Below are 15,771 nucleotides of genomic sequence, written 5' to 3'. Positions count from 1 at the left end.
AGAGACAAGGGAGGGTGGGATCGTAGTGGACAATCAATCCTGGAGCTGCAACCCTGCTCCCCTTCTCTTCTCCTCCTGTCCCTTTATCCTCTCAAGCTCATCTCTACAGCAAATTGAATTCCTCTAAAGGATCTGCCTACTTCACAAGGCCTCTGAGCGAAGACCTACATGTTGCATCTGGAAGAAAGTGTGCAATTATGTGTTGCCCTTCGACTCTCCTGTCACACTCAGAGGTCAAGCTCTCTCTCGGGCCACACTCATCTCAGGGCGACAGAAAAACAAAGACCTTGAGCTGCCTTACGCTTTGACAGAGATGGACCAGGGTGCAACAAGAAATAGAGAGATGAACCAAGAAAGGGTTGGTTTTGATAGGCAGACAGGTGGCTGGGCAGTATGTCTTGTGATAAGAAGAAGACTGTGAGAGTGGAGAGAAGCAGGCGTTGACATTGAGTGACAGAGAGACAGACGGAGGGAAGAGAAAGAGATGAACCGTATGAGTGAGGGGAACATGCTGTTAGCTGACCTTGTTCCTTTCAGATCTGGAACCCTCAGATATGCCTGGAAATGTAGCTCCTAATGGACTCTATCTTTAAAGTAGAGGACAGGATTAAAGGGCAAAGGACTTGAGTGGGGACAGTGGGAACTGGAGGCTGGAGGAAGCATGATGTAAGACGTGGTAGAAGGTGGGAATGAACCAGAGCAGGTAAAAACACCGACTTCCTGCCATTTGTACAGTATCTACAAAGCACCAGCCTTTACAATTGAGGGCCGTATTTGGCAGGCTATCAGGACTGAGTCACTCCTGCTCATGCTTTACACACACACACACACACACTCTCTCCCTCTCACTGACACACACACTTTCACTCTCACCGGCAGGCAGGAGTGAGTTATAGCACTGGTCAGCAGTATGACGTTGGAGTCTGCATTGCCAGCCATCCACCCTAGAGAAGGAATATTCCAACTAAAACCTGATTTGCACACCCTCTTGATCACCCCACTGCTTTTTCACACTCAGTCTCACACACACACACACACACACACACACACACACACACACACACACACACACACACACACACACACACACACACACACACACACTTCCCTTTTACTTGTGGATGATGCAGGCTGCTATCAATTTAACAGAGAAGGAGAAAGGAGAGAGTGAAACAGTGGAAAGAGGGGGAAGAGAAGAGGAGAAAAAGATGGCCTTAAGTCATCCATAGGGAATAAGGGAATGTTGAAGGAAATGGAGATGTGGTGGAGGAACAACAGAACTGAAAAAGGAGGGAGAGGAGAAGATTGAGATGACAGGAAAAAAGAGAGAAAGTAAAACTGCCGGGGAGTTATGGGCCTGTCTTTCCATACTGTAGCAGCAGATAAGCCTGCCCCGTCTGAGTGTGCGTGTGTGCGTGTGTGTGTGTGTGTGTGATGATGTTAGATGGGTTGAAAATATATCATTGTCTTCAAGCCCTCACATCCCCTCCCTCTAGCTTCATTTTACTCCACACTCCACACATGCTGAGTTTTGTTATGTCGATCCAGGCAGCAACACATGCTGACAGGTCCTGCAGCCAGCTGCTGTGGACAGACTTTTTGGCCTTGATGGCTCTATGCGGAGTATCGGTGAGCCAGGTCTGACACCTGAGCCAAGAGTTAAAGATGGGATAGAATTTTTTTACACAGCCACGACTCAGCTTGATAACATTTGAACCTTTTAAGGCAGAGAGTGTGGTTTATCAGAGTAATGCTGTAGAACAGGAAGCTTTTTTACTTCACCTATGTAACTTAATCCATCTTCTGTCTTTGTTACTTGATGCTATATAGAATGGAATGGACATGATACATCCTTTAAAGATAGATCATGATATATGGTGGACTCATAGACTGTAGATAGAGTGGACAGCATGGTCAGCCATTTATCACTGTACGGTTTTGAAGCCAAAATACCGCCGTCTCAGGCGCCACCATTGTGGCAGTTTGGAGCCAGAGTCTGCGCAGTAGAGACGATGAGGGATTCTGGGAGAATCTGAGTGGAGCTGGGTGACAAAAATAATATATTTTTTTTTCTTTCAAGTGTCTAATCACTTCCTGACTCTACCTTCCGGCATATTTTACAATCCCAGAAAAAAGTACACGAGAACGGCAGCTATCAATCATCATTAAATGTTACTTAAAGCTTTATTTTTAACCTCGTATACCTAATGAAAACGAAACGCTTCAGAAAAAAGAGGACTTGGATACAAGACAGCCAAATAATATCTTCAAATCACCACAAAAATCGGACGTGAGAAACATTTCTATGAGGTTTAATAATTTTTTAAATTTTGACCACAGCCCATCTGGAATGGCTGGAAAGACGGATTTTTAAACCTATACTGCAGCCAGCCACCAGGGGAAGCAGTTTTTGTGGAGACTTCACTTCGAGCCGAGCAAGTGGACATCCATTCTTTTACGGTATATGGGTGGACTGAAGAACACTGACCCATGACAAGCCATGAAAGTAGTGATGATGGTTGAAATGGAGTTTATTTCTTTAGTAACATGATATGTGATCATTTTAAAGCACACTACTTTTCCACATTGTATGGATTTCTTGTCTCACTCCTTATGGCTCAAGACTGCGACCAAAAAGAAAGCATATGTGACCCTTTTTTCTGTGTGTGCGAGTAAGGGATGGAACAGTTTCTGAAAAAAATCGGAACCGTTTGGTTTTCCATGACGAGCAGAGGAGACAGAGTTAGAGGGTGTACCTGTAGCGATGTGTCATTCTGCTGTCTGGGAGCATTTTAGATCTAGTGTGAACTTTGATGATGGGGGTAGGAAAGTGGAGGATAAAACCGTGACTGAGTGTTGCCAACTTGGAGACTTTGTTGCTACACTTAATGACTTTTCAGACCCCTCTGGCAAGCTTTTTTAAAGACAACAATTCTTGCAACTTTTCTCGAGTTTGGAGAATCTGAAGTTAAAGTGATACTCCAGGATGGAACAAGTTGGGTATCACAAGGTTTAGGGCAGAAATTACCCCTACAGCAGTGTTTTTGGTGCAGCAGAAGCCCAGCGCGCTCGCACCAAACACCCCCTCCCTGCTTTTCACACGGTTTCCTCTGCACTCAGACAGGGACATTTTTTACTTGACCAAAACACAAATAAACGGACTCCCACCGAAAAAATCTGATATCGGTCGGCATTCACGCTTTATTTAGAGAATTTTCAGCGCGTTACTTTCACTCAAAAACACCGCTAAATAAGTAGAGGTGTCCCAGTCCGATATTAATATCGGATATCGGTCTGATATCAGCAAAAAAACAAATATCAGTATCGAATCGGAATGCATCGAAAATGTCCGATATCAGCACTCCGATATAAGCAGTCTATTCCAGACTCCGCTCCTGCTGTTTTTGTTTGATTTATTTAGGTTATTTTCTGAGTCTTCTAATTTATTCTTCATTTTATTCAATTACTAGTATTTTTTATGTTTAATGTTAAAATTTCTGTTACCCATTGGTTAATAATAAATGGGTCAGTTTTTCCTAATACCTACTGTTGCTGACTACTGTTCTTTGTTTGAATAATATCACTTAATCAATCATTTTCTATGTCAGACATACTACAAAATAAGTAATAAAAGTATGCATGTTTAATGCTGATACCGTATCGGATAAATATCGGTATCGGCCAATACTCAATGCTGCAGCGTCGGTATCATATCGGAACTGAAAATGTAATATCGGGACATCCCTATAAACAAGGCTCTTGTTCTCATCGTGTCTCTTCGTCCTGGCAGACTACCTGCGTTTGTTTGTATCTGGCACGCAGCGCATGGACTGATACACTAAGCGACGAGCGCCTCGTAGCCAGCTGTGGCTCTGCAGCAGAGGTAGCGCCGTTTTACAACACGATGAGAACTAGAGCCTTATTCAGCTGTGTTTTTGTGTGAAAGTAACGCGCTGAAAATTCTCTAAATAAAGTGTGAATGCAGACCGATATCAGACTTTTTCGGTGGGAGTCCGTTTATTTGTGTTTTTGGTCACGTAAAAAATGGCCCCGTCTGAGTGCAGAGAAAACCGGCAGACAAGCAGGAAGGGGGTGTTTGGTGTGAGCGCTCTGGGCTTCTGCTGCACAAAAACACTGCTGTAGGGGTAATTTCTGCTCTAAACCTTGTGATAGGACCCAACTTGTTCCATCCTGGAGTATCACTTTAAAGCATGTTTTGATCTCCTCAATGGCCAGTGTGTGAGTCCCTCCTCTATCCACAACACAGATAGACAGTCATCCTCATTCACAGCAGTCTCCTCCTGCTGCTCCAGAGCAGACAACTGCATTCAAATAAATCACGCAAGTGTGTGTCTCATTATGGTCACTTCTGCTGGTCCCCAGCCTAGATAAAGGACCAGGGTTGATATTTTGACATAAGAATAGCAAGAATGGACAGAAGAAAGTTAATTTTTAGTTCTAAAAATATTTATGATGTTGTGTTTCACCTGCTTTCTGTCCCTTCCACGTTGTTTCTCTCTCCTACAGTCCATGACAACACATGCAAATGGATTATTATGCAAATTAGACAGCAGCGTCATTTGGTGACTTTTAGTGACTTCTGAGACAGCCAATAGTGACTTTCCTTACTAAGGAGTTGGTGTGTTGAAACTAGCAATGTTTCACTCCGCTTTAATAAAGCTTTAAATGACCTCCTCATTCTATCAGATTTTTCATGTTTCATTGGAACCGTTCCATCCCTCGTGCGAGTGAGAACTTTGTCTGCTCCCATGTGTGCGAGTGCATATGTTGTAATGCTTCTTCTTCTTCAAAGAATAACCAAGAAACTCAAGACATACAAGAAAATCTAAAACCCAGAAAAACTCAAACACAACTGAAAGCCCGGACCATCACACCCGGCTCCTTTGTGGGTACTCAAAGTAATGATACTCAATATTCTGATTGAAGGAAACAGCACTCCTGTGATAAAAAGCCATGGTTACATTTCAGCCAGGTGAGCCTGTTGACTCCTCATGCGTGTGGATTTCAAGTGACAGCAAAGTAGAGTTTGACCTTTCTTTTTATGAAAAGCCTACAGTGCCGGGATGCACTGCAGCTGTTGCCAGCATTGTGCAGCAGATGCTTTATGGAGACAGTGAAGCAGCGGCTTTTCATTCCAGGAGATAACTGTGATAGAATTGCTGCTTTTCTGGACCGTTGATGCGCATCACTGCTGGGAAATTCAGGCACAGTGACACAATGATGCATGTCGTCATGCATGTGCTGCTGCTGTGTCTGCGTGGTGACAGTTGTAGCATACATATGACCCACAATCATTTTCCCTTAGGCTGCACTTTTATGTGTAATTTCATCGTCATGTCATAAAGTGAGATTGTTAAACATCAAACAGTGCATCTGGGACAATCATTTGTCATGAAGAGTGTTATGGATAAGTCTGAATCTTCAGCAACTAAAGCTATATTGTCTTGCATAAAGGAGCAGGTGAGGCTTTGACACTTTACAGGAGACTTTTTGAAAGGAAACTTAGAATAAATAAGTGTGTGTGTGACAGTTTTATGACCGGAGTATCCCGGAAGAGAGGTACAGGAATGCTTTGACAGACCTTTCTAATGGAGTGGTGAGTCTCCAGAGAAAGTCCTGCTAAATCCTGTTAGATGAGGCTTGTCAGATTTTGGTCTGCTCTCTCTGTCCCACACACACACACACACACACACACACACACACACACACACACACACACACACTCACAAACACACACACACACACACACACACACACACACCACACACACACACACACACACACACACACACACACACACACACACACACACACACACACACACACACACACACATCCTGTTTAAAAATACTCCTTGCTAATGATGGTTGAAATGAGAGCGGGAGAAAGGTGAAAAAGTCAGAGTTTTGGCTGCTGGAGCAGGAGAAAAGCACAGTGCATATAAATAAGCTGAGTACTACTATTGCAGTAATATTTATTTTCGTTGCTGCTTTGATGCAGATGTCTTTTTTTAAGTTTTATATCTAACTTGACATTTTCCTTAATGGCACCTGCCTATGTTACTAAAGACTTTCCAGGTTCCAGCCTGTACCTGTTTTAAGCGGCAGAATCCAGGTCTACATTAGACTGTCAAAGTTTTCTCTCTTCCAAACGTGCTACCAAAAGATAAGAATGAACAAAAATGGAATTCTTTTTTTGTGGTGGATGAAAACAGATGAAATTTGCTCCACTGTCCGAGCAGAACAAATGTAGACCATTGCATATAACGAAATAACACATTTTCCCCCTTCTCCATCTGACAGAGGTGGCTCCCTACCTGAGAGGAGGTGGACTGGGGCAGCAGGTGGTGTTGGAGGGAAACAGACTGGTGCTGACCTGCCTGGCTGGAGGCAGCTGGCCTCTGCAGTATCGTTGGACTCTGAACAGCAGCAACATCACAGAGTGGACGCCAGAGTACAGGTCAGTTAGTATCCACTGCTGGCTTTTTGTGTCAGTGTGTTGTCATGGAGCATGCTGTTGGCTCTATATCCACTCCCCCTCTTTCCCACTTTTCCTTCCTGTCTTTTTTCTGGGATCCTTCCTGATATTCTGTCATGCCTCTAGTGTAGAAGAGCAGCTGGTACTTTGTGATGGAGTGTGTTTAGAGAAGGTCAGAACATGTAGACAGTCCAGCCAAAGTGAGATTAATAATTACATTAGGAGCATAAATATGTATAGTCTGGGCAAAGAAGAGGAGAGCCAATCAATATGTCCGGGCTCCTCTCCCTCCCTCTGTTCATGTGTTGCTTGGTAAAAGCTTATTAGATCACCCAGGGAAAACTGCAGCTGTGAAACAAAATAGTTTTTCATATCCTTCAAAACTGGAAGGAATCTTGGGCAGACATGCACACTGAGAGATGGAGAGGTTGAGCCAGTAGTAGGCAGTCTTTGTTCCAGCCAGGAGGCATTGTGCAGTACTGGACCGCTCTCAGCATTCTGGCTGCTTTAGTTTGGTGACGCCGAGGCTGTGCTGAGTTGGCAGAGTGTGTGTGAATGTGTTACCATCTGGATTACTTTTTTCCACATTTAGTGAAGCGAAGCCAGGTAGAGAAGTGAATCAAAGTGTTAATGGCTCTAACTACAGTTTGTTCTGTCCGTCTGTTAGGCTCAAAAGAAAGTGGTTCAAAAATGCAGCGTGTTCCATTTCTGTAGAAGTAAAACGAGTGAAAAATAACTTTAAATGAATTATGTTAAAGAAGTATTCCTTCATTAGCATAAGCTCAGCATCTGAAGCTTTGTACTTTTTTATACACTGATGTGCAACATAACCAGCTCTCGACATACTTGTGGTACACACAGATCGTGTTTTATTTGTTGATAAGGACACTGCATGGCCTTCAACTTTAGAATATATTTGGCAAACATCAAGTTATTTTCTGCAAAGATTGCTTTGAAGGCAAAGCTCTAATGTTCATTTCACGCTGCCTTTTTAAGGGTGAAAATGTACCGACATGCTCCTCCTGCTTTCTCATTCAGCACAGACACCACAGACGAGGAAAATTCAGAGAATGTTTTATATTACTTCACAAACAAAAGGTGACTTTGTGGATACTCACATTGTGCCCTTTTTTACATCCTATTACATTTGAAGAAATGTGAAATATCTTGCCTTCGCTCATATTTGTTGTATTCACATCATGGTCTGTAAAAATCCTCCAGTCTCACCGTAAAACCTGTCTGAAATTGTTCTTATCTTGAATCATGAGTGGAATTTGGCTTTACACGCATGGTTGAGACTGTGTCAGAGAAATTACTGAGGAGTGATTGCTCTTATTTGGACCTGTCACAGTGAACTAAGTGTTATCTGACAAACAGAAATGAAAACTGGGTGGGATTATAAAAACATGCCGTGACAGGCACGACACACTCTCCAATTTAAGGAAAAAAAAAAAAAAAGCAGTGAATAACGGAAAAATAGAGAGAAATGGTGTGTTAGAAAGTGTCCAATTTGAAAATCTGTTTTGGGATGAGAGCTGCTGTGTAATGTGTCAGCCCTGATTCAAATGGAATTGCATGTGTAGTCGTGTGTGTGTGTGTGTGCGTGTGTTTGTGTGTGTTGGCAGCATCTTCAGACAGCCTGAGAGTTAAATACTTGGCCGTCCTGGTATTCATAATGAGCCCCAAAGCGATGTCCAGTTTTACTGTGTCTATCCAGTTTGTGTGCATGTGTGTGTATGCATTTGTGTGTTTATCCAGCATGGCACCAACCTAGATCGAATGCCAAGCTTCCCATTAGTGAAGCACAGTCCATTAAAGCCCCATTAACAACCCCTTTCAGAGAGAGAGAAAAAAAAAACATACACACAGTCGAAAAGATGTCACACAAACATTTGCACACAAATACTGCACAAATGCACCACTCCACCTTTCCTTCTGTCGTCGGGGAAGTTTGAAAACCTTGGGCCTAATGCATTATCTCAGAAAGGCTATTAAGTGAAGTACACAAGAGGGCACACATATGGCCAAACAGACCTCCGCCTTCTTTACCTTCTGTCCCTCTGTTCCCCAAATGTGGCTCTAAAAACTGCCCCTCTTTACTTTTAATGGTGTTTATATGGAGCTCCCCGATGAAATTCACTGTAATCACCTGGCTTTAATTGTGTTTCTCCACCTCTAGGTTGTTTGTGCCCTCTCTGAAAAGGACTGATGCTGGTCTGTATCAGTGTATGGTGAGGAACCGGATGGGAGCGGTCATACAGAGGAGAACAGAGGTGCAGGTGGCTTGTAAGTATTGACGTGTTCACATTATTACAGAAAACTAGAAAGTTTTCATTTTTACTCATGCTGTTATTTTTGGAATAAAAAGTACCCAGCTGCATTTTAGAGACACAAAAATTCAACCAACTCCATTTGCAGTCAGAAATTGTCTGTTCATTTTTCTTTGTACTAAATGTAGAGTAGATAAAGGTCCTGAGAATATGCTGGAAATTCTCTGACCTGATTTTCAGTTTTTTTTATAAAATTGTATCCCAATAGATGAAAATCATACCACCACTAAAATATTTAAACCTGAGCCCACAATGAACCCAAAAAGCAACCATGAATTGATAGTGTGTGTAGAATGGCCCAGTTTTAACAGTAAAACTGTGAAATCCTCTCAGTATGAATAGACATTGTTAGCTGATAATAAGCAGCCCTCACCTGGCTGACCTGGTAATGGAAGCTTTCAAACAATTACCGTAAGTCTTTGTTGTAACTTTTTTGTTAAGGACTGAGCTTACTAGCTTACAAACTGACAATCAGGTCTGAAGTGGCTATGGAAAAGAAACGGTGTCATGCAGTTCAAATACAGAGAAGCTCTGAGAATCTGTCAGCCACTATCATGTTGCTGACATAGCCAGCTTGTTACTGATTAGCGCGCAAACAACAGTGTGTCAGAACCTCCCACTGCGAGTGGAGGGGTTTTGTGAACAAACTCCTTCAATCAAATAACTCATGAGAACAGAAATAAGTATTCTAGAGCCAATCTCTAATGTGAAAGGCCTTGATGCTCCCTTTTTTTAATTTTATGGTTTTCTCTTATACTTTTGCTGGCTGAAGCAAATTTAATAAATCAGTATCTGTGCTCTGTAACCCCTTTATCTCCTCCTCCCTTTTATCTCCAGTTTTAGGGAACTTCTCAGCTAATGAGCAGAGGAAGACAGTGACTCAGGGGCGAGCAGCTATCATCAACCAGCCTCCCCTTGCTTCCTTCCCCAGACCCCTGGTCACATGGTACAAAGATGGAAACAAGATAGTCCCTAACAACAGAATGTAAGTGTCTTTTTTGTGTTCGACAGTATGAGAAAAGATTTTCTTCTCTGTTATTTTTTTTTTAATACTGAGGCTGTGTTGCGGTTTATCTCTTGTTAAGCATTGGCCACTGAACATCTATTCAACATCAAATCTCTTATTGATTAAGCGCACACACTGTTGAAGCTGTACCATATATCCTCCTCACTCATGGTTGCATTAATTGCAATGTTGAAATTAACAAAGGCATTCTGAGTATACCTTGTGAGCTGTAGTTTTGTTAAACAGCTGGGAGGGGGTGAGATGGGCTGAGAATTAGAAAAAGTGGCAAAGTGGAAAAGAGAGGAGTGGTGTCTTCTCCTTCTTCTTCTGTGAGCACAGGTGTAGCGGGACAGAAGAGACAGAAAACAACTGTGGAGGCATTTACTTACATTTATTGTTGTAAGCCGTGCCTCTAGCTAATACCTCCTCAATTTTGTTCTGCCCTGTTTCACCTAGGCTCATAAAAGATGACAGCCCCTGAACCAGACAACTGTAGAGAAAAAACATTTGGCCTGTTTTACAATAATTTGTTTTTTGATCTATTTCAACTATTTTGTGTCCAAAAATCTTCCAAAAAGAAGACACCACTCCTCTTCTGGCCACATGTTCTTCTTGCAGGGTGTCCGTGGGGTCTTAAAAAGTATTAAAAGTTGATAAATCAGCTGTGGGAAAATTAAGGCCCTTAAAAAGTATTAAAAAGTCTTAACCCTAATGTTATGTGGTATTAAATTTTATTGGTGTTCAAGCTTTGACTCCAAAGACAGACAGTTTCAAATATCTGCCACGGTAAAAGTCCATCTGGTTGGAAAATGTGTTTAGGGTCTGAACCTTCAAAAATAACCACACCTGGTGATACGACGATCACTCTGCTCGTCACACTCATCACAGACCAGCGTGAGGATCTAGAAAAACCTTTAGCATCTCAAAATATTTCCCACTAGATCATGAGAGTTTCTCGAGCCTCCTGAGAAAATTTCTCAGACTTTTGATGACCTGAGATCTTGGATTTCTACGATTTAGAGAAAGCTTCCCCTATTCTCAGCTGTTTTGGAACAAATTTTCTTTTTTGAAATCACCTTTTTACTGAATACAACGCGATGAGATAAGGTATTTATCAATACAGTTACATAGAGCTGTTGTTTGAGACGTGACAACAAGCAAAGTTGTAATTTTGTGAGGCACCAGCTATGTGTAGCGCTAGCAGCCCAACATATCCGTAGGCTAATGTGACAACTAACTCTAACTATGTTTTTACAGTAGTTTATTAGCAGTCCGTATGTAGCGCTGATGGAAAGCAAATCACACAATCTTAAGCACGTCCTAAAATTTGACAATGATGATATAAAATTCTTGTTATTTTTCTGCAAGTTGGCCTTGAATAACCACTGTTACTTTTCGTGAGAATGTTAATGTCAATTAACCTGCCTTTAGTTTCATTTATTCTTTCAAGCTTTTTTGCTTCTCAGTTTACCTAATTTATGTCAAAATGCAAACTACAACTGTCAAAGATTGGATGTTTACAACAGCTTATTGTCACGATAAGGTTTTAAGACTTTTTGAAAGGTTTTTTAAAAAGTCTTAAAAAGGTATTGAATTTAACCTCAGGATATCAGCATATACCCTGTCTTGTCCATCATTGCTTCCTGCTTTTTAGTCTTTATTAATAGTAACCCAATATTTCTTGTAACAATGAGTGATAAGGGAACACAGTTGATATGTGACGTTAGAAAGTTGTGCAGGTAGTGCAGCAGCATAGTCACGTCAGAATGTGCCCTCTATTGTTACAGCACATCAGCAACATACTGGTATGGCAGTATATGAAAAGTTAAAACCCTAAACATTATTACTGAGGGTTGCAGGTCTACTGCACAGCTTTGTAGTTCTCCATTTCTCCTTTGTCTCTCTTGAGCTTTCACACAACTTATGCTCCCTCACTGGTACTAAGTGGTACAAAACACCGCTTGAGATAAAATTTTAATTTTACAGTTCTTATCCCTCAGTGGTTTATTAATTAGCGTGCTCTGGAAGCACAAAAGTTCTTTTTAATCCTTGCAGAGCAATTGTTATGAATAATAAGCCATTTAGATAACTGACCCCTTTCATTAGACATCCGTACAATAGATTTAAGCTATTATCAAGGGTGGATGAAATGGAGTTTTCAATGAATTCAGTCTTTTCATGTCTAATCTACAAGGTTATTAAATAATTTTAGGTGCATGGAAGATTATATTTTCTGTTTGTTGCACAGAAAAGATATGAGTGTCTCTGATTTTTGTGAGCTGTATTTCATGCTCTCCTGTTTAATGCTGTTGTTCGACTCCTTTTGAAATGCTTATCATTTGCATACAAATTTGTTGTTGCTCAGACTATTCTCTCAATGTCGTTACACTGAAAAATGTTCATGCAGGGATTTTATAACATAATTGCTGGGAAAGAGCAAAAACAAGCAGTTTTTCTGGAAAGGTTATAAAGATATGAGTTGAGTTTCAGACTGAACATTGAATAGTTTTTGAATATATGCCTGTTTGTATCTACTCCACAGTGAAGGTAGATGTTGAGATAATGACATGTAGTGATTTTATGAGGCTGCTCTCACACTCTGAGATAACTAACTAACATTAAGACCACTCACTGCTCCCTGGTGTATTGTTCAGGGAAACTGTCAGAGACCAGATGTACTTTTTTTACCCCTTTAATGACACACACTGACCTGAAAGTGCTTCTGAGAAAACAGGTGGAGTCAGGTTACATAATCCCATTGATCATTCTTTTTTTTTTCACAAGTTTGAGTTTGCTGTTTATTTGAACAGATAAAAAACTTGCCCTCTTTGCAACTTAACGTTTTTTGAAAGTGGGGTCTTATAAGATTCTTGACAATAGAAGATATCCATCACTTTGACAACTGAAAACCAATTTTTACCGCACTATTCTTGGATGCTACATTCATGTGTTCCTCTGCCTGCAGTAAAGTAATCAGCTGTTTTCATCTGTGGGTTCACAAGAAACAAAAAAAAATCAAGTTTAAATGAGTTTCTCTTTCCACTGGATTCCCTGTTAACTGACTGTCTTCAATGTTCAGAGTTAAATCAGTAATCTAAAAAACTAAGTGAGTTCTTGCCTCACCTTGTTTCTTAAATGCATAACAACACAACTGGTCTTGCAACATGTTTACCTTGTTAGAAAAAAATATCACAGTGTTAGTTGTTAAAGAAGAGCTCTGAGCTTTACTCTACAGTCATCACTGTGTCTGCTGAATAATCTAAAGCTAAAAAAGATGTCAAACTGTGTTGCAATAATAGCGAAATTCTGTATCAGTGAGTCATACATAATAAATCTGTATAGCTGATAAGTGTGCTGAGTAGTCCAAGAACAGTGCAAAAGCAAATGGACTTTCTGATGGCGAGGTAAGTGCTGAAAATTATCCACATTTGTGTTGAAGTTTGTTAGAAATCAACTAGCTTTTGTGGTAGAGCCATCTGCAACAGTTTATGGCCTGTATCTTTATTTTGGCTTGATTGGGTACAGCTGAATGATCATAGACTGCTCGCAGCTGAAGATGGTGCTCACATTCAGAGTGTTTATCACCACTGCTGTTGTCTTACTCAACCATAATGTCCCAAATAACAGCACTTCTACTGATAAAGCTTTCTTTGTGGAAGAAAAATCCTTTGCAACAGAGAATAAAGAGAATTTGTCCAAATCCTTTCGATGTAACATTTTTCAGTAGTTGTTGAATCCCAATGAAAGTTCAGTCCTCCAAGTCAAAAAGTTTTGAGTGCCACCTGAAAGAGTAATCACTTAGTTTATCAAAAGCACTAAACAGAAGCAGTTGATAATAGATATAATGAACATTAAGTTGAAGGTGTTGAGATTGCAGGTAAGCTCTGAAGTATCAGCAGTCTGTTAGCAAAGTATTTAAACAAAGAATAAGTCAACCACCTGTCACAGTGTGGAAAGTGTAGTAAGTTAAACATGGAGCTTTTTCCTCCTGATCTTAACATAATTTGAAGCTTTCGCCTGTATATGTTGCCACCTTAACTAAAATAATCTTTCTTTGTTGCCAACTCCAAACATTCTGTTATCAAGATTGTCCTCAGCCACGCTACTACAGCCTCTGGTTATGTTTAGGACGATTTTGGAAAATAATCTAATTGCGATTTTTTTTAGACTAATTTTGCAATTCCAATATAGCATGTGGTTTTTGGGAGGATGTTTATCTTCTACATTATTCACTAAACACAGGCAATAAACCATTCTATAGTATGACCAACATGACAGAGGAAACTGTCAACATATAATCAACTCTGCTCTAGGCCAGGCCCACATGTTATGATGAAATGAGATGAAGTGATGCATGAATTGATACAAATAACATCTTTATTCAACTATTACAATCGCAGCAGAATATTGACTGATTGATTTAACTTCAGGCCTTGTAGACATGTAATACAATTATCATGAATTACCTTAAAGAAAATCAAAGAAAGGAACAGAGCACTGCAAAGCACCTGGCATGAACAGTAATATAAAAAAAAATATGAATCCTCTTTTCTAAGAATGTCACACAAAATAAAGTGCAGAAATGTGAATACAATGAAATACCTGGCTAAACTACTGAAACATTTGTCAACATTTGGGGTGAACTTTTTTACAAAATGAAAAAAAACCACTGTGTGAACATAAATATTAAATGTATTAAAGTCTTACTGATCTCTCACCAGTAACAGATCACAAACTAAAGTGCAGAAATTTTTATAAAAACCTATATTTGGCTCAACCACTGAAATATGTAAACGTGTAGATTGCACTTTTTAAATGCACTTTCAAACTTTTTTTTTTTAATTGCAGCCTTTGGGATTTGAAAATAGCATTGTATTACATTGCAATGTTTGTTTAAATTTGGTTAATTGTTTAGCCCTAGTTATGTTATCTAAAGCTTGAGTGTCTCCACTTAAAGTGAAATTCATGTTGAGAAAAACAATCTGAGTGACTTTCTTCAAGTAAAAAAAAAAAAATAGTAAATGCCTCCTGTATACCAGTGTTAGAGACGGTGTGAGAGACAGGTCTCCCCTCATGTTTTGTTATTAATTGTTTGCCTGTCTTAATTTAGTCTCTCCAGTGTCCAAGACACTCTCCTTTCTTGGAATGGATGAGAGAGGAAAACAGTCAAGAGCTGAGACAGAGATGGATTCAGCATTGCACAGCGCATCAAACCACTAAATTAATTGGGTAGAAAATTCAATCCCCAGAGTAATGTCATTCAAACACCAGCTCAGGTTTTTCTAACTACTTACAGCATATGCACCGTAAGATTATCATCAACATGGCTGCCGTTCTGGGCCTATAGAGCAGACTTTATACGTTAACTGCGCTTATGTAGTGGTATCTGTAGTTTTCTGACCTCTTAAAGCACTTCTTACACTATAAGTCACATTTGCCCATTCACTCAACAGTCAAACGCTGGTGGCAAAGGCAGCTATGGAAAGCGCACATTACTATAAACTTACTCACAGCCACCTGGGGTAGTTTCTGGTTAAGTGCCTTGCCCAAGGACACCTTAGTATGTGGACTGCGGGACCTACGATGAAACCCCTGACCTTCCTATTTTTAATTTGCTTGGTGATATCAAACAAGCCTGGCTGTGGTTAAACTCATCACAAATTCAAGGCTTTTTTCCACAAGTATGAAAATCTGTGGCAACAAGAAAAAAATGACTGCTGGTTCTGCTACTAAAGCATCTAGTTAAAGCTGGATACATTTTATGTAACAAAGCCATGATGTTAGATGGATGGATCATGCACAGAAAAAAGTCATTTTACTTCTTTTTTTTGATCGTTTTGCACTTACTCCTGCTCTTTCTGCCTTTAATAAGGTTTTACGAAGTGAGTCTATCACCTCATTTTCAAATATTCATATGATCAGGATGAACACCTTTAT

At 40.3% G+C, this 15,771-nt stretch overlaps 1 protein-coding gene across 3 annotated transcripts in view; it reads left to right on the top strand.

Moving 5' to 3' along the window:
- Positions 1–15,771, top strand: part of LOC141810286 (protein sidekick-1-like) — a 255,916-nt gene that overhangs the window by 103,882 nt on the left and 136,263 nt on the right. For all 3 annotated transcript variants that reach the window (XM_074697693.1, XM_074697702.1, XM_074697686.1), the window contains 3 exons: positions 6,324–6,480; positions 8,678–8,784; positions 9,666–9,813. In XM_074697693.1, coding sequence (XP_074553794.1) covers positions 6,324–6,480; positions 8,678–8,784; positions 9,666–9,813 — 412 coding nt within the window. The remainder of the gene's footprint in view (positions 1–6,323; positions 6,481–8,677; positions 8,785–9,665; positions 9,814–15,771) is intronic.

The sequence above is a fragment of the Halichoeres trimaculatus genome, unplaced genomic scaffold, assembly GCF_033239565.1.
Source record: "Halichoeres trimaculatus isolate MK-OKI-2021-1 unplaced genomic scaffold, fHalTri1.1 fHalTri1_scaffold_2, whole genome shotgun sequence".
Taxonomy (NCBI): domain Eukaryota; kingdom Metazoa; phylum Chordata; class Actinopteri; order Labriformes; family Labridae; genus Halichoeres; species Halichoeres trimaculatus.
Note: the sequence above shows the minus strand (reverse complement) of the source record. Positions and strands in the feature narration are given on the sequence as shown.